The following is a 26,608-nucleotide window of genomic DNA, read 5'->3' on the forward strand; positions in this document are numbered from 1 at the left end:
GTTTCAGATCTTCCTACCTTCCAGCCCTAAAAGCTTTGAATGATAAACTGTATTCAGGTTAATCCAACAGAACTGCCAATCAATTCCTATCTACATTGGTCCCAATCCAGCTAAGGCATTTTAGTTACTTATTAAGCAAAATGGATATTCCACCTTACATTATAAAGAGGATCTCGGAGCAGGTTGCAACATACAGTTTTGTTGTACGTATACCCACTGACGTGGGACTAAGAACATAGAAACCACCTTACAATGAGGCAGAACCTTGGTCCATCTAGCTCACTACTGTCTGCACTGACTGGCAGTAGTTCTCCAGGGTTTCAGGCAGGATTCCCTCCTCGCCCTGCCAGAAGATGCTGCGGATCAGACCTGGGATCTTCTGCATGCAAGGCAGATAGATGTTCTACCACTGAGCTGCAGCCCTTTGCCATTGGACATTATTAGGCATGTGCTGTAAGATAGTAATTCCAGGTACACTTATTTGGGAGCATATCACATTAAAATGATGATGCATATAATATTGTGCATATCTCATTATGCTGTGAACCGCCCCGGGATCTTTGGATAAAGGCAGTATACAAATTTATTAAAACAAATGAAAAAAAATCAGTAAGGCCTACTTTGGAGTAAAAATAGATTTAGCTGCATGTCCCATTGAATGCAACAGTCAAATAATTCATCACTCATGTTAGTTTGTGTGGGGTGTCATTAGAACTAAATTGAGCATGATTAGGATCTATCTTAATTTTAGCTGCAGTTGACCTAAATGAAATGTAGAAAGGACTGGTGGTTTCATTCCATATTACAAACTAGATAATTTCTCTTATTACAAAATATTTGCTCAATTGTTTCCTTTAAAAGGGCATCACCAACCAACTTAAATAAAAAGGTTTTTTACCTTCTAATAGGCACAATGAAAGATGGTGAAAATTGACGATTTTAAATAAGCTTTGTAAGATGTCAGCTGAAATCTATGAGGATGTATAAACATGAAGACCACTATGGAATGGCTGAAGGTGCAGAATTATGTATCTTCTGATATGTGGCCTGAATGAATGCAAAAATTAAAATATCTAAGTTAGCTTACTTGGGTTTAATTTTGGCTTGGATGAGGAACTGAAGGATATCTGGAATTCTTTCAATGGACTAATATGACAGCTTTTGCTTTTTGTCTATTTCAAGACTATAGAATGTCACACATAAAAACTGCTGTTTCGTGGTAAATCAGGATGTGGAAGGCAAAACTGCAAAGTATTCCATTTTCAAAATCTTGCTATGACAATCATGTTAAAAGGGAAAGTTGCAGCTAACAAAATTGTAAAAAAAAGAAAAGAAAAAAGCTCCTGCTTTTAAAAGGAAAGAGATGCAATTAAAATATACAACACATCGTCAGTTTCAAAGATTTTAATAAATAATGAGGATTCATTTCTTTACTGTATAAACTATAAATATACCATAGAGTCCTCATAACTTAAAATAATTTACAGGCTGAGGTAGGGGGCTGGGAGGAGGTGGGTATAGGATGGAGGGTTGGTCTATCTCAGAGGTTCTCTGTTTTCCTACTGATTACGCATACACAGGCAGTGTCAATCCGAATGAAGCGCCAAGATGCCTGCTTGCCATCCATTGTCAGTGCCTTGACAAAGGTGTGTGTGGTGGTGCAGTAGGAATTCCAATGCCTGGCATCAATGCCTCTGCACCCACTGGACACTGGCTTAGGGTCTCTGCACTTGGTCTCGAAAAAGTACTGCTTGTAAGGGGAGTTGTTATAGTTTACGTCCACCACCACAGTCACCTCTTTGCCTTTAATGTCTGTCGCTGTGGTTTTGTTGGCAACCCACGCACTAATACTGTCGCACACAGAGTACTCTCCTAGGTTGTGCACAGGGTGAGTTGCGCGCTTGGCTCGGATCGTCCTGTTCGTAGAGTCTGTGCTGTCTAGGAACTCCACACTCGGCCCATCCCTTGACAGAGGTGGAGGCTGAGTGCTGAACAAAACCCGAGGTGACTGGAACCTCCTCTTCTGAAAAACCTTTGGATCCACTATGATGCTTGCAGCTTGCCCGGATTTGCTGTTCACTACCTTCCCAGTAACAGGCTGGCTGGGGTCTCTGTGCTGAGACGTTTTCATAATGCCAGATGTTGCAGGAGACCCCAGTGGTGCATTATCTTCAGTTTTTGGTGCTGCCCGTATGCCGATCAGAAATGCTATAATCAGAGTGTAGCACAGCATGGACATTACGCTATGCACCTAGGAGAGAACAGACCAGGAACATTACTGTGAGCGCACACACAAAAAAAGGCGACATGCAAAAGGTTCCATTTCAAGCCTAGTCAATAGATATGTGCTGATAAGGCAGTCCCGGTGAAAACACACTTAAAATACTCCATCTTCTTCATGAGGGCCTTGCATGTGGATGCCAGATGTGGCTTTCCTCCCCACCCCTTTCAGAAAGACTAACTCACATAGCAGTGATGTGCTTCATAAAGTGGGAACACTAGGAAATCATAACTGGGTTATTGTTAATTCCTGTGGTTTTTGTTATTAGGAGATGACTTATAGAGCCATTGTTTGGCGGCTTTAATGTGGAGTGCTGCTCCTGGCAAGACTCTCCACCGGTTACAGGGGAACTTTTGGAGAAAGATATTTATCTATCTCACAAGAATTATTTTCTTCTCCTAAATTGGAATGAGCCACAAAGATAGCAAACATGGGTAAAGGAGGCTTGCTTGGTGCCTTCATTATACATCTTTAGATGCCAGGTGAAAATGTTCCTCTTCAACCAGGCCTTGAAGGGCTGATTAACATTCTGTGTCCTTTTAAATGTGTTTAAATTTGTGGGAGAGGGGCTTATGGTTTTGTTTTCATTTTTATTATGTATTCTGTGTTTTTATTTTACATTTTTATGCTGTGGACTGCCCTGAGATCTTCGGATGAAGGGTGGTATACAAACTTAATAAATTAAATTAAATTAAATATTTCCACAGGGAGGCCAGAACTGGAATATCTCCAAACAAGATACTAGACGCACATTTGGGTGGGCAGTATGGACATGATCAGCTTTGCTAAAAATATATCCAAATAACATGTAAGAAACTTGCAAAAAATGATATACTAAATTAAAAACTAATATATAAGCCCTGATCTGACCATTAACCCATCTACATTTGTCAGTTTTGTCAGTAGTGAAGCATTGATATATCATGGTGTTATTATTAATTTATTACCAACACTTCGCTTTAAATTCCCAGGGCAGGTTACAACATGAAAACACAATATTAAAAACTGTTTGGAACAACTTGCAGCCACAAAAAGAATGGAGGGTCCTAAAAATATACATCTCAAATGTTGAAAGCCATTTGCTGCTTAAGGGCATTGATTTCAGGGAGTTGAAATGCATGTAACTTGCGATCACAAATGTAAACTGAGTAAATGTTGTCAAAATTGATTTCCCCTTCTTCTTTGTGTTGTGTTTTGGCTGAATATACTGAGTGGACAAAAGTCTCAAGCTCTCATAAGGAAATGGTTCAGACTCTGATACTAGGCATCAGTTGCAAAGCCCTCCTAGCACTTGTTAGCCACACCTCAAATCAAGTTATGTTAAGACCCAGAGTGAAGCCCTGTGCTGTGTGGCAGCAAGTGGCAGATGTTTCTTGCGCAAGGGCAAAAGAAGCACACCAGCCATATACTGAAGGAATATGCAGGCCCCATTTCCTGAACAATTCAAATTAAAGTCAGATGTGTCAGGACAGCTCAAACGAGTTTTCTGATGTCAATAGGGATGCTAATGAAAAAAGGTTTGCACAACAAAATCCAGACACCAGCACATAGTAGCATCTCCGCCTTTGTTGTTTAAATACAATCCCATGGCATTTAACTCCCTTCTGAATAGCAAAAAGGAGGTTTGGGATGGCCATAAAATGCAGTTTGGGGTTAAATGCATGGACAGATTTGCTGCTTTGAACTGTAGCAACATTCAAAAAAGGATTTATCTCCCTTCCTTTGGGTCTTTTTATTGCATAGTTTAGATCAGGCATCCCCAAACTGCGGCCCTCCAGATGTTTTGGCCTACAACTCCCATGATCCCTAGCTAACAGGACCAGTGGTCAGGGATGATGGGAATTGTAGTCCAAAACATCTGGAGGGCTGAAGTTTGGGGATGCCTGGTTTAGATAGTATTAGGGTATTTGCTTCCACGTCAGCTTCCTAACATTAAAAAAAATCAAATTGGATATTCTTGTTGATGAAATAGATTAACAGAGGAAAGAGGAATAATTAAAAAGCAAGGACACAGGTCAGGTATGATTGTCACATGGAGTTTCAAGCTGGTACAGTTCTGTGCACCATCTGCAATGAGTACACTTCAGTATGGGGACCACATCAAAGGTCATTTCTGTTCTTCCATTCATAGCCCCTATAGCACTATTGTTTCTTGGTAAGAAATTTTATTAATATTCACAGAGCATGCTGTTCACAGATGCATCTATCTTCAAGGAGAGCAATAATGCCAACGGCAGGCATAGCTTGCAAGCATATCTCATTGTAAGTTTTATCAAGTAGGATTTCACAATGGCTTCAGCATGAAAAATTTCACAGTTTTATCAACAGGGAGAAAATATAGTCTGGCATATGGTAATGCCAACTGGATAAGCTCCTATTGCCGTAATTAACTAATTGCATGTATCACAGTGTAATCATGGCTGTCCCAAAGCATTTTGTTGTATGAAGAACAAGCAGAAGAACAAGTTTTGTCTCCACCCATTTCCGAGGAAAACCTTGGTCCCCTCCCAGTGGTGCTTTCCCACAACTAGAATCCTGTTTTTTGCATCCTCCCCTCCCCTTTATCACTTTTCCATGACAAAAATCAGCTTAAATACCAAAAGACTTTAAAAGATGCTTAGAAAAAATAATTAGCTTGAAATCAGTAGGCTCATGTATGCTCCCTTTTATAAAATTCAAGGGCACACAATTCACTGAACCAGTCTCGTTCTCGTTTGATACTCTATCCATAATTTCAAAATTGATCAAATGATTAAAAATCATTTAATGACTTCTACCCCCCTGCTTCTAATTTAATGACTATTGCACTCAAATCCAGAGTGATGTTGACCCTGTATACCATTTCTATAATGTATCCTTAATGGGTAAATTGGGAATTTTGTTATGAAGAAATAATTGTGAATACGGAATAGGGGACAGTATTATTTGAGGTGAATAAATGTAAGAGCATATTTAAATGTGCACCCCCCCCCAAGCCTTTTAACATGTTGCTACACAGAATATTGAAGTATAAACTTACTGAACTCTCCATATTGCTAAAGCTGTCCTAGTAAAATGTGGGGCTTTCCTTTCCCAGTAGTAAAGATTTGAATTGTTGATGAAATAGTAATCAGTTTCCTCATATCAATAGCAAAGCTTTTCCCCCTTAGATCTTAAACACAAAATTATTAAAAGAAAGACCGTTTCATTGAGAAAGACTGAAATTGTTATAAGGTACCCAGGTGGCGCTGTGGTTAAACCACTGAGCCTAGGGCTTGCTGATCAGAAGGTTGGCGGTTCGAATCCCTGTGACGGGGTGAGCTTCCGTTGCTTGGTCCCAGCTCCTGCCAACCTAGCAGTTCGAAAGCACGTCAAAATGCAAGTAGATAAATAGGTACCGCTCTGGCGGGAAGGTAAACGGCGTTTCCATGTGCTGCTCTGGTTTGCCAGAAGCGGCTTTGTCATGCTGGCCACATGACCTGGAAGCTATACGCCGGCTCCCTCGGCCAATAATGCGAGATGAGCGCGCAACCCCAATGTCGGCCACGACTGGACCTAATGGTCAGGGGTCCCTTTACCTTTACCTTTACCAGCTTGAAAGCTCGCTGCAAATTGCACCCTGATCCTATTTCTGTTTACTCAGAAGCCCCACTGAATGTATCAAGACTTATTTCCACATAAACATGCATAGGATCAGTCTGTTAGTCTTTATTATCTGAATATTGCTTATCTATAAATGCCCATTAAGCTTGTGTTTTCTATCTCTATCTCTATCTCTATCTCTATCTCTATCTCTATCTCTACTCTATCTCTATGTATCTCTATCTATCTCTGAAAGGTCATTTGAATCTATTCAATCAGCAGAACAATAATAAGATAAATAACTGGTCTGTCCAACTCTCCACACACTGAGATACCTTTGTTAAAAAGGGACTTCAAAGACCACCAACACTATCCATGCTACAATTAGGTCACAATCAGCAACTAGTGAAATGTATGCAAAGTTCAAGAGGATAAGCCAAGCTACAGCAGAAAATAATTAAAACATACAGGAGACATTCTAGAAAACTTGTATCTGGAACAACTGATGGAGAAGACTGTGTCTGAGAAGCAAACCTGAAAGTCAGTCACTGAATCCTTGGCAAATACAAATACAAGCCACTTTATTTATTAATCTCTCTTTCATACATATATATACAGGACACACACCAACACCCTTTCACTTTCATACATACATTCACAAAGAGAAGCAACCAGCTGGGAGGGAGAGGGGTGGGGCAAGACAGCGGGGAAGCTGCTGTGGTGCAAACGCACTAGAGGAGCCAATATGGTGCTCCTGCCCGTGTGTTTGCACTGCCATTCCCCCCACCCCCCAACACACCAGCATAGGAATGTAAGAAGCTGTCTTAAACCAAATCAGACCATTGGACCTAAATCAGTATTGCCCACAATGACTGGCAGCAAGCTCTCCAGCTTTCAGACAGGAATATTATCCAGCCCTATTTAGAGATGCCAATTACGGAACTTGGGACCTTCTGTGTGCAAAGCAGATGTTCTACCATGGAGCAATGGCTCTTCCCCAAGCAAATAAGATGGGACACAGGCACCCTCTTTCTTTCACAAAAGCACAAGAAGGAGCCCTAGGTTTGAGCAGTACCATTGCAAACTGCACCCCGATACAGAATTCTTTCCACTGCTGCTGCTGCTGCACTCTCACCAACAGCCTTTCTGGCTGGGTTCCAGCACCTCCATTAACCATAACTGCAGCTGAGCCCAAGATCAGGCCAAACAAGCCAGCTTGGACACCAGATTTTTGAGAACTTTAAGTCTTCTTTAAAGTGGCAAGCAAAGGATCTTCCAATTTTCAGTGGGGAACTTTTAACCATGAAAAGGAGCATGGCTAAGCTTTCATAAAAATACAAATTATATAATAAAGGTATACTGTACTGTGATAAATTTAGTCCTTACATACAACAATCTTTTCCATTCAGCTCTTGTACCACTAGCAGTTAGAAAAGTCCTATTCTCTGAGTGCTTCCCCCCACTTCCTCTAAAGTCTTGCCACGGTTTACAAGCAACAAATACCCCCCCCCCGGCCATTCTTAAACAGCTTCAAGATAATAACCATCTCCCTTTCCATTGGTTGTCTCTTTTATGCAGCATTGTGGGTCAGTTTTTGGGTTATCTTTCTTCTCATACCCAAAGGGATTTACAGACAAACACAGATTTCTGGGCCTTGTGCCCAGCATGACAAAACCGCTTCTGGCACAAGGGAACACCGTGATGGAAACCAGAGTGCACGGAAATGCCGTTTACCTTCCTGACACAGCGGTACCTATTTATCTACTTGCACTGGCATGCTTTCGAACTGCTAGGTTGGCAGGAGCTGGGACAGAGAAACAGGAGCTCACCCCGTTGTGCAGATTTGAACCGCCAACCTTCTGATCGGCAAGCCCAAGAGGCTCAGTGGTTTAGACCACAGCACCACCCGCATCCCTACAACCAAATACCCTGTTTCCCCTTTTTTAATACGTAGTCAGAAAGTAAGCCGTGGCAGGGTTTTTAAGCATTTGAGAAATATAAGACATACCCCCAAAATAAGCCATACTTCCGCTCCGCGGAAACCAACCCCCACAGGCACCTCCACTCACAGAGTCACTCCATGCAGCTGGCACTGCAGGAGCGCGATCAGCTCTGAAGTGGCGCTCCAAGAGCTCCGCTTAACAGCTGATCGCGCTCCCGCCTTGCTGGCTGCATCCCCGCGCTCCGCCTTCTCGTCCATCGCCGCCCTGCCGCTTCTGTGCTTGTCGCCACCGCTGGGCTCATTGCTTCTTCCTTGCCTGGCCTGGCCTGGCCAAGGAGCTTGGAGCGCCCAGCAGCGGCAGGCGGAGCGCCTGAGCCAGCGGCCTCTGCCTGGCCCGGCCTAGGATGCCTGCTGCCCCGCCACCCAGAACCAGTGGCTGCTGCAGCGCCGAGCACTCAAGAGAACCGAGCAGCGCCCTGAGCCAGCGCCCTGAGCTGTAAAAACTGTACCGGTAATAAAAAAAAAAAAGACATCCCACCGAAAGTAAGCCACCCTGTGTTTTTTTGAGGAAAAAAAGTTATAAGACGGTGTCTTAAAAAAGGGGAAAGACGGTATAGGCATACAAACAATACCTAGGCAGAGATATTCACATCTGGAATTGTTTCCAGAAGTACAGCTAGTGAGTGCCTAATTCCAAAATAGCTTTCTCTCAAGTGTTGGTAGAAATAGTAGCAGCTGATGAGCACTTGGCAAAAAGACATGTCAATTTAAGACATTTTTCAGCAGTCTCTTGCACTTTTGTATGCTTCTTTTAGCATTTCTTTTAGCATTTGCCATCATACCAACAACCCATCCAAGTCTCTTACACTGACTGACTACCAACTTAATTTCACAATGCAGGACACTTCCAGAGTGTTGCTATTTTTGGGTGGGATTCAGTCACATACTGGCAAACTCAATTTGTGCACTAAAATTTTATTTAGAGATCTTATGCAACAAACTTGCTTCTCCCCCCCACATATTGGATCGCTTGCACGAGAAATGTACATGGGGAAAATGACTGGAAAGTGTAGGATAACGTTTTCATGATACAATGTCATCTAAGCACTCTGCAAACGAATCAGGATGAATGCTCAATTATCAGATCAGCCGGAAGTGACCCCAGACTCCAATCTAGGCTTTCCTTTCTCTGACAATACAGTAAGAGTGCTTAGAGGTGTTTCCTTGCACTCTGATTGGCTCTTGCATTTCAGTAAAATATCTACATTGGCCTTTAGGGCTGCATGTTTATTAAAGTGAGGCAAGACCAGTATGCAGCAGGTCAAAGAGTTACAAATTAAACCAAAGAATGCATGCAAAGTATGAGAATCCTCAGCATAGAAGCAAGCAAAGCATCAGCAGCAATACAAACGAGTGGACATAAGGAATTTTTCCAGACTATTTTCTGTCCTCTTCCTGTTGTTAAAATAGCAAATTATTCCAGTGCACAAGCTTTAATCACATTTAATATTCAAGTTTGTATTTATTTCAACTGACAATAATTTCAATTATTTTCAACAAACTTTCGGGGATCGTCCCATTGTTTTCAATGTGCATTTTTTCCACTTGTTTTAATACACCCTCTGACTCTGTGGTGCTATAAACAATATTTTGGAAGGGACACTGTGAAAAAGGCACTTGAGCAGTGCTGGGTGTGTTTGAGTTTACTGAGAAGGGGCACAGGACTGGGCAGAGAGGCAAAGGGATCCATGTCTTTATATTGAGAAAGTAGCTGTGTGAACACAAAAGGGCACTTTATTGATGGGGAACTTTGAGTTCTGGTAGGGAATTTCCTCATCCTAAAAAATGCCCTGCAGCATCAAGTTTGAGGGGATGCCTCAGACTTCTCCCTGCTGGCCAGAGTCTAGGTGACTCCTCATCCTGGCAAAGTGGAACTTTGAGGAGATTGTGCAGCTTTTCCAGGATGACTGACAATGTAAGAGCTGTCACTTCCCAAAATGTGTGACTTAAGTTGCTTGCATCACTCTTTTATAGCAAGGAACAAGCATGATATCCAGAACAAAGAGCAGCAGTGTATTAAGTGTAGTGGGAAAAGGCAAGTAATGGCAGACATATCATTCACAAGGCTTATTGAATCTGTGGAGCCAACTACACAGCAGGAAATTCTTGAAGCAAGTTGCTAAGGGTAAATGTTAACAGTAGACTGCTTAGCTTTTCCTATTGAAAACAGCCAACAGTTACACTGCAGGGGGTTGTCAGGTCATACTTCTCTGTATGAGTACTTAGCTCACACTAAGAAAATATAGGTACTGAACCAAAAGAGCCCAATTAACAAATGAAGATAGGAATAAGCCATGTCTTTACACCTCAGCTGTCCTAAGTTCCCATGGAAACCCCATAGGCTGGACTTTCCTTTAAGTCCAAGGCAGCTGCCTACCATGTGTCTGACAACTGTTTACTGGTTTGGGGCTTTTTTCGTTTTTTGTTTGTTTTGTAAAGTTATTTTATTTTTCAAGAAACTGGTGCTGAAAGTTTAAGAGTAAAAGGAAGGAATCCGCTTAAAAACAAATGTGCTGAGCAGTCAACCTCCCCAGCAGAAGTGGGTTGCCGGATGGAGCTGCAGCCACTAAACTAGTCTCCCAGCAGATGGATCACTGCTGCTTACTAGGCAGGAGAGAGATGGGAGTGAGATGGTGGGGTTGCTGTAGTGGTGCAAATGCACCTGCGGAGCCGACCCAGTGCTCCTGCCAGTGTGTTTGCACCATGACGACCTCTTCACAGCCTTGCGCCTCCTCCTCTCAGTAAGCAATAACCAACTCACTTTCTCTTCCACTTCTACTCCTGACCTGCTTTCAATTAAAGCCCAGGGGAAGGAATTGTGAGATAACTTGTCACATGGGGCTTTTCCCGATCGGATCAGGAATGGCAAGGGAGCAGAATGTTGGAGAAACCTTTAACTGGAAGAAAAACCACAAACCACCCATGGCTACCTTGCAATTAAAAAGTAGGTCCAGTCCTTTGCCCACTAAATTTCTAAAGTGCCATGTGAATGAAGCAGAAAAATGGAAGCCTCTTTCACAGGCGAAGCAAACTTTTAAGTAGGCCAGAGGATAGGTTTCAGTACAGCACTAACCTGTACATTCTTCTGCACTACTATGTTCTTCCTCCTCCTCCCTTGGGAAACTAAGCTTAGGAGGATGTGGGTAGTCCCTTATATCTATCTGGGTGTTGGCCAGAAAGTTGCTCCACCAGCAAGATCTTTACTGGAACCAGCTGGCATAATGCACCCAATCTTAGTCACAATTGCCTGTGCAGCAAGAAGTGACTGAGACTGACAAGACAGGGGCACTGTGGGTTGGTGGTTCTTGAGTCCCTAAAGTTTGTTTATTTCTTATTTTGGATAGGATTAGTTTGACTTCACCCCCCCCCCCAAAGGTGCACTCCTCCATCGTCTCCAGAGACAGATGATTGCCAACACACAATCACCTTGAAGGAGCAGATGCACAGCCTCTGTTGCTTGAGACTCAAGTGACTTCAGTGGCCCAAAGCACCTTTCATCAGCTTTGGTTGTATAACCAGCTGCAGCCTTTTCTCCTGCATGGCTGTGAAGGAGAAGCTATAGGGGAGTCTTCCTCAGTCTGAAAATGCTGGGAAAGCCATGCTTTTCATTTGACTAGCCATTTTATGCTGTAGTACTTTTTATATTTCTTTAAATAGTTGTGTTCCTCTAAATCTTATTGTATTTTTTATGTTTCATATTATATCTATAGATCATTTACTGCCCTAAAATCCATTTTTGGATGAAGGTGCAGTTTACAAATTTCTGAAATAAAGTAGATAAATAGATAGGTTGTTGTTCCCAATGTTCTGGAATTCAATTTTCATCAATGAGAATTGTTTCAGAACAAAAGCTGGCTGCTGTTCTCTTCCCACAAAACAGAAAAACCTCATGCCACACAGAATGTACAAAATTACATTCTTTGTAGGACTATCCTATTAAAACAATGGTTTTGCTCTAGGTCCACCACTTTAAGCAATGATAACCACAGAGCTACTATTACGGGTTTAGGCCAAAAATAATTTCATTGGATTTCCAAGCACTGCCACCCTAAGAAAACAGAGCCTGCATTTCAACTGGCAGCTTGTTTTAACCACAAGAAAAAAGTTCCAGTTTCAGCAGTTTTTTTTCAATGTTCTTTTCGTCTATATTTTCTGGATTCACCATGAAGGCTAAATCCAGTAAACGAAGCAGTGTCAAGCAAACGATACTAAGGATAAAATCTGTCAGTGTTTCCATTGTCAGTCCAATTCTCAGGGATTAACATCATTCACTGAAATGAAAACTTTCTTTGCAAGTTGTCAATCCAGATATAAATTATTTCCCCCGCTTGCTATTTGAGCTAGTTGAAATCCATTCAGTTTAATAGCAAGCAGCTATATGCTTCTACCCCCCCCCCCAAAAAAAAAGGTTTGTTCTCTTTGCTCATGCAGAGGACAAAACCAGACAAAGGTCACAAAAATTAGGCAGGGAAAACCAAAATCGGAAGACCACTAAAAATAAAATCCAACTGCCTTTAAGGAATACTATTCCATATTTAATACTGCACTGTATGCATGATCACAGTATGTGTTTTCTCCAAGATGAATGCCAGTACATAATATTTATGTCAAATCCTTTGAATTCTCTATTTCTCTGGGCATTAGATGGTAGTTGTTAAGGATAATGAGCCTCAGTGGACCTCAGTGATGGCAAACTTAACTAAGAGTAGTATCTTGAGTGCTTCTGCAATTACGCATTATAGTCCTATGCTGTTAAATTCTGCCAAAAGATAAAGTAAATAGAACAATAATTCTTTTATATCCATGCCAGTGAAAGTAGGTTTGTCTAGGTATCTTGCAGTAGTAGGCTCTTAGATTTCCCTTACTTGCTTCCCCCCTCAGACACACACACGTTGCAAAATTTGTGAGTGGATTAAAATTGCTACACTGATTTTCTCTGTTGAGAGAGAAGTTTTTACTATGCCAGAACACAATTTCTAGGCATGCTTGCTGAACTTTGCACAGCTCAAGAAGAAAACTGCTGCCCGTATCAAGTCACTAAATCGGTAACCCACCAGGTTTGTAAGCCAATAATTTTTGCCTTTTGCCTCTACTTCAACTAGTTGCTCCATTCATAATAATTCATAATTCAGAGCAGAGTTCAACGTGGATTAATAGGTTGACTCTACCATAAAATGGAATCGAAACAAAAAATAAATTTTTTTCCTTCCAGTAGCACCTTAGAGACCAACTAACTTTGTCATAGGTATGAGCTTTTGTGTGCATGCACACTTCTTCAGATACACTTCAGATACTTCTTCAGATACAGAAGTGTGCATGCACATGAAACCTCATACCAATGACAAACTTAGTTGGTCTCTAAGATGCTACTGGAAGGAATTTTTTTATTTTTTGTTTCGACTACGTCAGACCAACACAGCTACCTACCTGTAACTAATAAAATGGAATGTTTTATTTACTATAATTACCTGTGTAACTCATTGCAACACCTCCAACTTTCCCATAAACACTCTGCTAATTGACTGTTGTATAAATTGTATTTGTCCTTGCAATGCCTGTTTACACATTTATAATACAAATATTTCTTTACATCCAAGAGCTTCACATGTATTTGTCAGTCCCTATGTAGTGGTGATCCTTGATTATAATTCCATTATTAACCTCCCCATGCCCCCCCCCCTTTTAGTTGTTCACTTTTATAGGTTGAGGCCAACAGGAGCTTTGCTGGCATCCAGTCTACATTTCCTTTCTTCTTTTTGGTTTTCAGAATCCCAGTTTTGCTTTTAGATAATTCAATAAAATTTAGATAGCTATTGAAGGATATGGCAAAATAATCTCTGTCCTGGCTCGGACTGGCTGCAGTGCATGAAAAAAGAATAACTGGTGAAGAGGAGCAGGACTCTTACTGCAGTTGCTCTGATGTTATGGAACAACCTGCTGAGTGAGACAGAAAATTGTACTTTTCTGGTGGCTTTTGCAAATGGACATAAAGTCTACCTCATCCAGGAGTCCTACAGCCGTGGAAAGGGTATTTTGGTCCTATAGTGCTGCTGCTAGAAAGCGCACTGTTATTTTAAATGTTTCTTTTTTATTACAGTTGACGGTTTATTTGCTAGATATTGCATCAAGCCCTTAAGGGACAGCATACAAATGTGATATTGCCTCAAGCCCTGAAGAAACAGCATACAAATGTTTATATTTATTTACACACACACACACACACACACACACACACACACACACACACACACCCTTTGGTATCTGACAAATTTTGTCAACAGCATGGTTAGTGTAATAAAGACTGAGCTATCAAGGGTTGTTTGAAGCTCATATTCAAAGTGGATCCATCTACCCTTTCATTAACTAAGTAGCAAAGGTCAGGGGGGAGATGAAAACCTGCTATCCTAAATTTCCTCGATACACATATAATTACATTTCAAAAACAAAAAAAGCTCACAATCTTCTAGTGTTTCGTGTTTCTGGTTCCATTTGACCATGACATCATGAACAAAGGACAGCTCTCCACCCAGGGAATTGGCTCTGGGGTTAACAAGAGCTCCATAGAACCCATCTGCCTCAAGAGACTCCGTTTATTTGAGTAAGAGAATCCTTGAGATTAAGAGCAGATTTCTTTTTTTCCCACACCTATAGAATGAAGGAAACCAGGCGCTCTCTCCCTCACCACTAACCCCATGCAATTTAGATATTTAAGACTCAAAGGAACATGAATTCATACAATTCCCAGCAGAAACTGCAGATGCCCTCCCTCTCTGTACTGACTTTCTTGTTTCAATTATAGCCAATGCCCAGAGCTTAGTCACCCATTTTGGGGAAAGAAAAATCAGTGTAACGTCTTAATAAAGAGTGTGCTAGCACCCCTAAACCAGTCATGCCACGCGGAATTCAAGTGCTGAAAGAACTCCAATTCAACTATGTTGAAAAATGTAGCTTTTTACTTCCATGTTATGATCTCAGGCTTAATACTGTTGAAGGTAACTCTTCCTGAGTTAGTTATTTCTAAGCGTGAAGGAGAAGTTTGGTCTGCTTTTTGCAATGGATCAGTCCAGTTTTGGAGCCTTCAACTTGCTTGCACATTATAAAACAACTATCAGCCAAAATACTATTTTTTTTTCATATTTTGTGGTGCATTCAGTATGAAAAATGCACAAACATTCATTTTTTTTGAGTACATACAAGAACATGCATCTTAAGAGAAGAATGTGTATAAAATGCTTACAATTTAAATATAAATTAATGTACTCTTTCAAAATATCTTCAAAACTCCAGGCCAGAACAGACGTATGACTGAGTAGCAATGAAACTGACGTAGAATTGAAATAGGTTCGTTTGTCCTCTTTTGTACTCACTGGTGTCAGCAAATACATACATTTGAATGACTACATGATGTTCTCATACTCACTATATGTGATCATGTTCACCATGACCAGCTAAAATCATGCACTGGGGGAGAAAGAAGCAGCACAGTTAATTTTTTTAAAGGTGACACCAGACAGAAGCAGAATGAGAGCAATGGTTTTGAACAGACATGAAAAACCACATGAAAATGTTGAAAGCAAAGCTTTGGAGAATACTTTTTTACTCCTTGTAAATGTTAAAGAATGAAAATTCAGCATTGCTCTGATGGCTGACCTTTCAAGTGAAAGAATCTCCCACTTTCTTCCCTCTCTTTTTTGCTTCTAGCTGAAAAATCATAGACATCTGCATTTAGATTCATGCATATGCATTCAAAATGTAGCACAGTTGACTTTCTGCGGGGTTCAGATTATGTGATATGAATGCTGATAAGCTGCTATTTCCTATGCAAACATGAGTTCTAAAATGTTCCTGTTAATAACCTGAAAGAGCCAAAATGTGCTCCAACTATTAACAACTCATAATTCTCACTGTGCATGGCTGGAATGTTTTCACACTTATACACATTTCCCTTGTGATCTGTGATACTCTGTTTCCCTTTTGAGATCTTACTCCTTTCATTTTGCAGTTCTGTAAAAAAGGTGATTTCATTGCTTTGTCATTACTCATAATTTGAAACATAAAAGACTAGGAAACTATATTAAAACCTGAGTTGTATCATCAGTAATTGCAGCCACATTGTTGGGTTGCACAGTTCTCAGCACAAAATGAATGCTAAGGTCTTGAGTTTATATAAGGACACTCCTGAAATCGCTATGTAATTAATGATACAGCCCCTAGTTTGCATAAGCATCCCCCATGGGAATCTGGCAAATATTTATTGGAAACAAATGAAGGAGAATCTTCCAACAGCATCTGTATCTCCTTTCTCCTACATTGTATATTGTACCAGCAATTCTCCCTTGCTTCTAATTAACAGAGATAGCCACATAGCATGTGTATTTATACGGTTTCCTCTGTTGAAAGAGAGCCTTTCCATTTTTTAAAATTCGGTGATGTGCCATTTCCTCCCACCCATGCTGAATATGCTGGTTGCAGTATTTAAAATCTCCAGGAAGACACTTTTAAGAGCAGACTCAAGTATCTTAAGGTTGGAACACTTCTGTTACTCATCTCTTCATTTTTGTATTCCCATCGAACTCAATGGGACTTACTTCTGAGGATTGCACTGTTGACTAAGCATTAAGTTCCACTGAACATAAAGGAAGTAACTTCAGGTTAAACATGTAGGATTGTGATGTAAAACACATTACAAAGCACATCACTGAAGGATCAGAGTTTCTGGGACGTATGTCAGCAAAGAAAATGCATGGAGCTAAATTATATGTTACTGAAGTTGCTTATTTATTTTGAAAATTCACAAAATACATTGGGCTTATGAAGTAGTAAGTGCACTTCCCTAGGTATACATTACACAGATGGAATTGAGTGTTTCCACAATTAATGCTCCCTCAATGAGAGTTGAGACAACAAGCCCTACCAGAGTCTATAGACTTCAGAGATTTTATCACCAAGCACAATGAAATGGAGTCAGATTATAAACAGACATAGCCAACACCATAGTAACAAACTTGAGAACAATGCCTATTTAACAATGAAATGTTTGTTAAAGCATCTGCTTACAATTCTCTTGCATGGGTGTTGGAAAAAGGCTGCTTGCTTCCTCTTTAATGATCCCAGGGGACTACATTATTAACTCTCTGAGATTCTGGTGCTCAATAAAGCTTCTGCCAAGTATACGGATCAGGGATGCGGAGATATACACACACATTTTTTTGAAATAAATTGAGGAATTGTGCTTTCACAGGTGTGGCAAGGTCCTACATTATTTCTGCCATCACTTATGGTGTGTGGTTAGACTAACTGAGGAGAGGGGTGTACAGAATATTGATGAGTACTACTGTGTAAGTATGCCCATGTGTATGTACAGACAAGGTAGCAATTCCTGGTTTAGGCAACATTATTATACAAATGTACCATATGTTTCCATGTATAAGACTATGTTTCTTTTAAAATCATGCTAAAAAGTGGGGGTTGTCTTATACATGGGTAGTGCATAGGGTGGGCGTTTGATTGGTTACTGCCGCGGCTGTCAGCGGCTATTGTGCGTGTTATTGGTTGCTGCATCATTGGGTGGTGTTGAGTGGCTGATGCTCCGGCAGTTGGGCGGGCGCTTTGCAGCTTCTAGGACAGATGGGAGGTGCTGGGACAGATTGTGTGACTCATTGCAGGTGAGCAGTTTTCGGCAATCCCCCCTAAAAAAGCTCAACAATCCTGGGTAATCCTCCGCAAAAAAACCTCAACAACTCTGAGCCATCTCCCCCCACTTTCTTAAATCTGAGTCCCCCAAAATAAGGGTAGTCTTATACACTGGGACGTCTTATAGACAGAAAAGTATGGTATGTACAATTGAAAAGCGCTATGAACATAAGCACTCCGTGAAAAACAAGTCCAATGTGTTTCCCTTCCTATGTGTTAACAATTGATGGACCATTCTACCCAATGTGACCAGTACAAGAAACACTGCTGTCACTATAATGACCTACATTATATCCTTAGAAATAATACCAGCATACAGCTAAATATGATGGGCTACATGGTGGTACGATTGCCCAGGATCACTTCAGAAGGAATGAAATACAAGAGGAAAAAAGCACTGTATGTAGCAATAAAGGTGGTGGTTGTAGCAAGAACAGACATAAGAAATGATAGGATTAAAAGAGTTGGCGGATGGATTTCAGATTCCCAGACATCACTACTTTCTTTTTTTTAATCCATTTTTATTAGGACATCACTACTTCCCAGGTAAAATGCAAACCGTGAGGACACTTAGTTCAGCACCACTGAGCTAAGCCATGGATCTGGATCTGGGCTTATGATTTAGCTCAGTCTGGGCAAATTGAGCTGTGAGCTATAGGTTATGGTTTGTCTGGAGAGTACAAAAGCACAAGTCTGGATGTGAACATGGTAAGCCAAACCATGGCCTAACTCAGCTCAGCCCAGCCCAACCCAGCAGCAAAGTGATCAGGGAGGAACAAAGTGCCTGTGATCTCTTCTCTGGGATCTCCCTTCACCCCATTTGCTCTAGGCCAGGCATCCCCAAACTTCGGCCCTCCAGATGTTTTGGACTACAGTTCCCATCTTCCCTGACCACTGGTCCTCTTAGCTAGGGATCATGGGAGTTGTAGGCCAAAACATCTGGAGGGCCGCAGTTTGGGGATGCCTGCTCTAGGCCATGGCTTGCCTCAGTGTATAACATGCAAACTGGGTCAATAGTTTAAAGCTTGAATGTGAAAATACTGACAGTAACAGTCTCTTGCAATTTTTGCTAGCTGCAATGGACTAGCAAGGTCACCCCTCCGGAAATATCTCTTCTATGCATAGTAGCTGGACTGCTGCAAATATATAGGCATAAATTATAGGGGTAAACTTCAAAGGCCTGAATGAGTCACTTACAGCACAATCCTAACCATGCTTACACAGAAGTAAGTCTTACTGATTTTAATAGTGCTTACTCCCAGGTAAGTGAGATAAGGATTGCAGCCTTAGTTGGCAGTTATATCTCTGCTCATCTTCACATCACATGTGAATTCGTCTTAATATCTACTTTATATTTGCTCTGAGATGAGATAAAACTACCTTCCTTCCTTTTAAGGTTTATAGGGCAACAATGAATTTAAATTGACGAAGTCATATATTCTGTAGTCCCTCTTGTGCTTAGCTATACAGGTAAAGATGCACATAGCTATATATGTGCTGAGCTACACAGCACGCTGCTCTTTTACCAAGGTGGTCCCAGTGTCACTGCTGTAAAGTGTTTCTACAAGAATGTGTTATTTATTTAGAACAACACAGCACAGCAGCAAGGGCGGTTGCATTTTTCTGCTTTACAGATTGCTGGGTGTGGATAATTAAGATATTAAGCATTCCGCCTCTACATTTCCAGCACCCAGCCCAGATAGACTCTATAGCAAGAATAGTGGGTGACCTGATTGGCAGACAGTGTGCTCTGTTTCTGAGAATCATATTGGAAATCATGCTCCAAGCATTGCTGGGACTTTGGTGGCATTGGAAGCCAAGTTCATCTGGTGAGAAAATGATGGTAAGGAGAATCAGCCTTAAGGGGAATCTCATAAAAGTGAGCAGTAAAAAAGGAGAATGTTGATTCTGGAAACCCCGGCGTTGCCGCTAAGAAACAAAGGCAGGCTTCCAATACCAATTAATAATGTTTCTAAATTTTATGGTCACACAACACACACAGAGAGCACACGCTAGATAGATAAAAAGAGTATACACATTTCTAATGACCAGCAACTGTATTTGGCACCCCATCACCTCCAGGGCACTACCATTCTGTTAATGGTCTGCCACAGGGCCAAGCAGTTGTCTTTGACAATCCCAAGTGCTAACAGGGTGACACAGCCACTGCTGAGCGACTCTGACAGAAGAGATAGTGCAATCCAAATTCGATACCCAAGACAAAAAATGACCTCCGCAGAACAAACAGTTCTAAAATTAGCACTGTTAAGGCCCAGCATGCCAGGGGGCCTATCAAAATAGTGAAAGGGAATGAGTTAATGGCCACATTCCAGACCGTTAGAAAATGCCTCCTTATAGGAAGAGCAGAGGGCTTGTGTAGGATTCTTCAGGCAAGAAGAGAAATGCACCTGCAGTACTGGAGGGATAGGGTACATCTAGGGAGCTGGGCATGGAGCCAGGTAGTTTTGGCAACCGCGTAGCAGTAAAGGAAACAGAGAGAGAAACAACTCTTCTATTCTGGATTCCAGATAGCTGTACGGTCACAAGCACATGGAGTGAGCATAGGAAAGGCATGAAAACAAACAAAAGCAGTCTGCTAGCAAAACTAGTTAGCAAGATGATTCAGTCTAGATAACTAGTATTTTGCATTGCTGGGAGCATTTAAGCTTTGGTAAAAGTTCAAAAATACCTTGGATTTTTTAAAAAGTGAATTAAAAAGACATGATTGAACTATACCAATGTATCCTCAGGCCAGATTAAGTCTGTATCTCTTGTAACTGCAAGAATTGTTGGGATCTGCTGCCCTGTGTAAGTATCTCCCCCAATATTTAAAATAAATCACTCGGTGCCATAAGAGACTAGTGGAAAATGCATGGATTTTATGATTGCCTGAGCAGTAGGTTGAATTGAGAGGTTTACCAGCCATTCTGACCCCAGCACAGGACACATGGTCAAAAGTCAGCTTCTGGTCAAGAACCATGTGGGCTGGCCTGAAAGTGAGGGTCATCAAAATGTGTGGGGCCTGAGCTCTGAATATAGGGAGGTCACTTAAGGTCAAACTGAGTAAGCAAAAGCCACAGCATTATTCTACAGCATCCCAAAGGAGCAATGGGTCATCTAGAGAAAACATGGGAAGAGTGATCAAATCAGATCCAGGGATGAAGGAGCTTCAGGCTGCTCTACAAGGTCTTATTCAGACAAGCATGCATGTTCTTAGACATGTTGCTGAACTCCACCAGCCCCAGCTAGCATGGCCAAGAGAGAGGTATAATGGGAGTTGTAGTCCAGCAGAATATGGAGCCACGGGTTCACCACTTGTGCATTAAATCATTATGTTTCTGTATTCACCCATATCTGTGCAGGGCTAAAAATTATACTTCTAACTATATCCCATGTTTAAATTGCCCGGATAATTTGCAACTGTTGTGAGGAATGTCAAATCTGATAATATCCCTTGTCCTCATCTATTTCTTAAATTTACATCCTGCCTTTGCACGAGAATAGGCCCACAATAAAATAAATACTAACGGATAACTCCAAAATTATGAAACATATCACAATATATTATGGAGCATTTTAAATTATTATTATTATTATTTATTAATTATAACCCTGCCCATCTGGCTGGGTTTTCCCAGCCACTCTGGGCGGCTTCCAACAGAAGTATTAAAATACAATAATCTATTAAACATTAAAAGCTTCCCTAAACAGGGCTGCCTTCAGATGTCTTCTAAAAATCTGGTAGCTGTTTTTCTCTTTGACATCTGGTGGGAGGGCATTCCACAGGGTGGGTGCCACTACCAAGAAGGCCCTCTGCCTGGTCCCCTGTAACTTGGCTTCTCGCAGCAAGGGAACCGCCAGAAGGCCCTCAGCACTGGACCTCAGTGCCTGGGCAGAACAGAATTTGCTTCCATGTGGAAACTGGCAATACTAGTTAGGAAAGACTTGAGCAGCTGGATACCCTGGATTATGTATTGAAGCCAAGGAGTCACTGAACTATTATCGCATATGGACAAAAGCCACTCAGTTCAAAAAGGTGAGGGTTAGTCAAATGGCAAATCCCATTTGGTTGTGGTTGTTGGCTGAGGTTGTGGTAACATGGGTATTATTTCTAACCAGGCTCCTTCTGTGACCATATAAAAAATTTTTAATTATACAATTATAAAACTTGCAGGCAATGAGTTAAATTAAATTAAAATATTTAATCACATGGTTATAAAAGCCTGCAGGCTACAGACAAGAACTATCTATTATTGAAATTGTCTGAAGAGGTCTGTTTTTTCCTTTTAAAGTATTCTCTTGCACACAGACCACCCCTTTCCACATAGAAGGCTTTTCCTTCCTTGTTGCCAACTTTCTCTTACAGGAAAACTGGAGGCAATGAGTTGAGTAGCTGTAGGCTCAGGCATGGGAAGTTTTATAACACCCACTTTCTTCCTCTTAAACAATGTGACTACTAAGCACCTGAAGTCACAACCACCTCCTATTCTGCAACCCCTTTTGCACCCCAACTTTCATCCTCAACCCCATGTTCCTGGGCGTGCGCGCACACACACATACATGTGCACGCTCTTTGTAAGATTTTTTTGGAGGGAAAGTTCATTGGGAAAATATTACTGCTTTGACACTAATTTTCATTTCAAAGACTCACATTAGTTGAGAGGTACGTACAAACTCACTCAACCCAGCCAGCACCATATAGTGACAATGAACCATGGTGATCAGGAAGAAAACTCCAGAACCAAACTTCATGACAAACAGTATGTCTCCTTCATAGTAGAGGCATTCCCTCTTTTGTTTGGTTACTTCAAGGAGATTCTTTCCTGTTTTTAGAGGTCTGTTACCCATATGAGGGGGTTGTTTTTTCTACTACATGAATTCTTTCTTTGTTGCCTCATGTTACAACTCTGAAATACACTTGCTGTGTTGGAAAAAAGGTAACAGGGAAAATCTAATGAAAGCTTGAATTATATGTTACTTTACATTTTACTCACTGTGTACATCAAACAGATGAAGAGATCCAAATCTCAGTAGCATTTACTGCTATGTGCAATCAATACTTTGGGTTAGGCCTTTGTCACATATTTAAAAATGGCGCACCAGTTTTAGAGTGTGCAATCAAGGGTAGCTATTTTATTGTAAATTATAATTGTTGAAGGGTTAATTAAGTAGGTCCTGACTTGTATACCCTGTTGTATAACCTGCAGCCACATATTTTAGTTGATACATTCCTCCAAATATAAGATGATAAATAATGACCTCAAACAACCCTCTTATTTGTCTATATGTTCAACTTTTAATTGCATACGGTAAATAATTGAGCACTCATAAGTCACTATTGGGAAACATCAGATTTGAATGTTCATGCAGATATGACATACAGTAGAGTTAAAATCCCAAAGCCACTCAACAGTTAAAAATATGGGGCACTTTCATATTAAACAAATATTGAAATTTCTACTTTATCTTATTGACTACTTTATCTTATTGACTTAAAACTACAATAAATGTGAATATTTTCGTTCTTGCACTTTAAATTATGTTTAATTGTGCATATTTGCAATAGCTCTATTGTCGCAAAAATGCTAGGGCTTTTCAGAGAGAGAAAAAACAGTATTTATTTTCTTTTCGAACTACTTGTATTGCCCCATTTAAATACTTATGCCATATGCAGGTGCTAATCTACTCACAGGTAGCAAACAAAAGAGAATGCTTGAGAGAACTTGAAGTGGTGTATATCCAAAAATGGAAGTGAGATGCTGAAGAAGAGGAAGAGGTGGAGGAGGAGGAGGAGGAGGAAGAAGAAAAAGAGGAAGAGGAAGAAGAAACAAAGTGAAAGCAAGCAAAGCATGTTATGAGTGGGTTACTCCATCACCTTTTAAGCTAAAGTCCCCACTCGGGACCATTTCCAGCATCCTCCTAGTTACTTTAGAGGGCCTATATCTTATGCTTACCATGCTTATTACTTTCTCTGTGAAAAAGCCAAACACAAATGTGTACCCTTCCCTGCTGCAAAAAGATGGCATTATGTAAGCGCTAACTACTCTATTGTGAGGTCATGACATAGCCCTCGAGAACCTCTGTTTCTCCAACACAGTTAGTTCATTCACAAAGGCTTCCAGCTGTGTTAACTAAAGTCTAATCAGAAACCAAGAGGGAGCCCAATCAAGCCAGAAATACCTTTCCTTCTACACTGGATTCAGTGTAAAGGTGACAAGCCAAGAACAGGCCATCCGCTGTTGCCTGGTTCATGACTCCCAAAGAGGGGTGAAGGAAGGAAGGAAGCTAGGGAGAGAAAAGCTTGAATATAATCCATGTTTTGACAGGACCTTCTCAGTTCCTGGGAGAGAAAATTGAGAATAGGGGCGAGTGGGTGTTCTAATTTTCTGGAGGTAAGGCAGCTGTTATAGACCTCGCAACACAGTCAGTTTTCTTGCCCATGGACTATACAAATGAAAAGGGGATGGATGGATAAGTGGAAGCTATGGACTTCTGGAGTGGCTTTTTCCTAGTCTTTGGCTGACACCTTCCCTCACCGTCTTGTAGTAGAACAAGGGTATTCTTTTTATCTATACATTTACTAGGGTTTTCAGATTATTACAACAGTACAGTCCCTTATTCTCCTTTCAATCATATACCCCATTTTAGCTACAGTATAGTTATAGATTTATATGTTGTAAACTGCCCTGTGATCCTTGGATGAAGGGTGGTATATAAATAAATAAATAAATAAATAATAATAATAATAAATTTATAGGTGCTAAAATGCATATTCAAGATTTGCATTAGTCAATGTTAATCCCATGGAATTAGCATACAGTGTGTGAAGAAATTCCTTCCAGCAGTGTCTTAGAGACCAAGTTTGTCATTGGTATGAGCTTTCATGTGCATGCACACTTCTTCTTCTTCACAGTCCAATGCAGACAAGATAGCTCAGAAGGATGCCATGGTGAATGGCAACAAAAGCCACCCAAATTTCCTAGAGAATCAAGAATAATTATATCCCCAATCCATATCCGTCCATCATTTCCTATGTCCATCTTTTCAGTTCTATGTCAAGAGACCACTTAGGGTTACTTTGACAAACCTATGACCACAGGTAGAAACAATATGAGATAGCCCTGCTTTCTCAAAACATGCTGGTATGCTTCTTGGAAACCCATAGGTGATATCAAATGCCATGTGAGCAGACTTCCCTGTTCATTCCTCCATGGAATCCCCATGCCCCCCAATCTACTCCATAAGGTTCCCCAACTTTCTGGCAAATATCTGGGAGATGCATAAATAAAAGTCCACTTTATTTATGGATACAGTTGTGTACTATCCCTTGTTGTCTTTGATCATGGTAGCCAGGTTTACATATTACACAGTTTACTTACTCTATTTTAAGGTGCTTTTAAGGCAGATATGTGCTCACATTCCTAACAATAATATCATAGCAAGGACAAGTTGCCATTTGGCGTAACCAGGAATGAAATAAATAAAAGCAATAGACTCTAAATTATATTACTCCAAAGTTTAATAGCTAACACTTTCTGCTGAGCAGAGGGAACTCCCAGTTTTGCGCAATGCAAAGTGACAATAAGATATCACATCAAATGTGTTGCCAGCAGAGCAAAAGTGATATGTATGATTCACTTACTTTGCTCCAGGCATTTAGACTGAAAGAAGCTGATGCATAATTAAATAATCTTTCTTTTGCTTCCCTCTGTATAGTAACAGCTTTACTTTTACATGGCTTCATGCTTTGATGTAAAGTATGCAGTTTATCTAGACAGACCACAATTAAACATGTAGGAAATGCCTTACATGCTGATATGATGCCATATGTAATGCAAGAAAGAGTATCACAACTACACAAACAGAACCCTGTAACAAATCAATGCAGTACTGAGAACTCCTGTTCAGGATTCTAGTCAGTCACACACTTACATACGGGATCCTCCTATCCCTGTCCTCCACTTTTGTTTCCCAGCTGATAGGCAACATTCTGTGGCTCAAGGTCAGTCGACTCTGAGTCTTATTCTGATGGAATTAAAACTTGGTGGATCAGGGAAATGCTGTGGATTTCAGTAAGCCTCTTGATAAGTCCCCTAGGATATTATTGCGAGGAAGCTGGTAAAATGTGGGTTGAACAAGGTAACTCTTAGGTGGCTTTATAGCTGGTTGACTGACCAAACCCAAAAAGCACTCATTAACGGTTCCTCATCAACCTGGGTGGGGAAAAGAACATGGTGATACAGTATTACTGTGTGTTCTGTCAAATAAAGCGGTTCTTTTATCAGATATCAGGACAAAAGGAATGAGGAGGTGGAAGGTGAACCAAAGAACCTTTATTACCGAAAACAAAACATACATACTCAATGTCCCCAATCTGCTCCGTGGGTAGCGAGGACATGCAACCTACCTAAGTTCTCCGGCAGGCAGGCTCCCTTCCCATCCCACATGCCTGCCTTTTATAGAGAGCCTTCTCTTAATTGGCGACACCTGTGGTCAACAAGCTCTTCCCTTAAAGAAACATCCACACAGAAGCTAAGTTTGGGGCGCGGCACGGCTATGGGGAGAACTCTAAGACATGCCATCCTATCTCCTCGTCACAATGTCTTCCGTCTTGTTTCCCATACACTGTGCAAAAATACTGGTGGAAGAGACTTGGTACAATCATTCCCTCTGATTAGAAGCTGTCAATCACAAAAGAGTACTCCAACTCCTGTCCCTCCAACCTGGCATAAAGGTCACCCCTCCTTTCACGGGATGAAAGTGTGTCTGCAAAAAGTTAAGCCTATCTTCACAGTTTTTTAAAGGTCCCCAAAGGAGGGAGAAAGATTGTTTTCTGCTGCTCCAGAGAAGCGGACACGGAGCAATGGATTCAAACTTCAAGAAAGAAGATTCCACCTAAACATTAGGAAGAACTTCCTGACAGTAAGAGCTGTTCGGCAGTGGAATTTGCTACCAAGGAGTGTGGTGGAGTCTCCTTCTTTGGAGGTCTTTAAGCAGAGGCTTGACAGCCATATGTCAAGAATGCTTTGATGGTGTTTCCTGCTTGGCAGGGGGTTGGACTGGATGGCCCT

The 26,608-nt window shown here is 41.0% G+C and overlaps 1 protein-coding gene across 2 annotated transcripts in view; it reads right to left on the reverse strand.

Annotated features, from left to right (window-relative positions):
- Positions 1-1,389: 1,389 nt before the first annotated feature.
- Positions 1,390-26,608, reverse strand: part of NGF (nerve growth factor) — a 51,902-nt gene continuing 26,683 nt past the window's right edge. Inside the window, exons 1-2 of one of the 2 annotated variants that reach the window (XM_035123390.2) lie at positions 10,918-13,059; positions 1,390-2,251 (exon numbers count right to left, since the gene is read on the reverse strand). In XM_035123390.2, the coding sequence (XP_034979281.1) occupies positions 1,541-2,239 (699 nt within the window). In that variant the 5' untranslated portion in view covers positions 2,240-2,251; positions 10,918-13,059 and the 3' untranslated portion in view covers positions 1,390-1,540. Of the gene's footprint in view, positions 2,252-10,917; positions 13,060-26,608 lie in introns of those variants that run through there. The other variant, XM_035123389.2, reaches the window with a different exon arrangement.

The sequence above is a fragment of the Zootoca vivipara genome, chromosome 7, assembly GCF_963506605.1.
Source record: "Zootoca vivipara chromosome 7, rZooViv1.1, whole genome shotgun sequence".
Classification (NCBI taxonomy): Eukaryota; Metazoa; Chordata; class Lepidosauria; order Squamata; family Lacertidae; genus Zootoca; species Zootoca vivipara.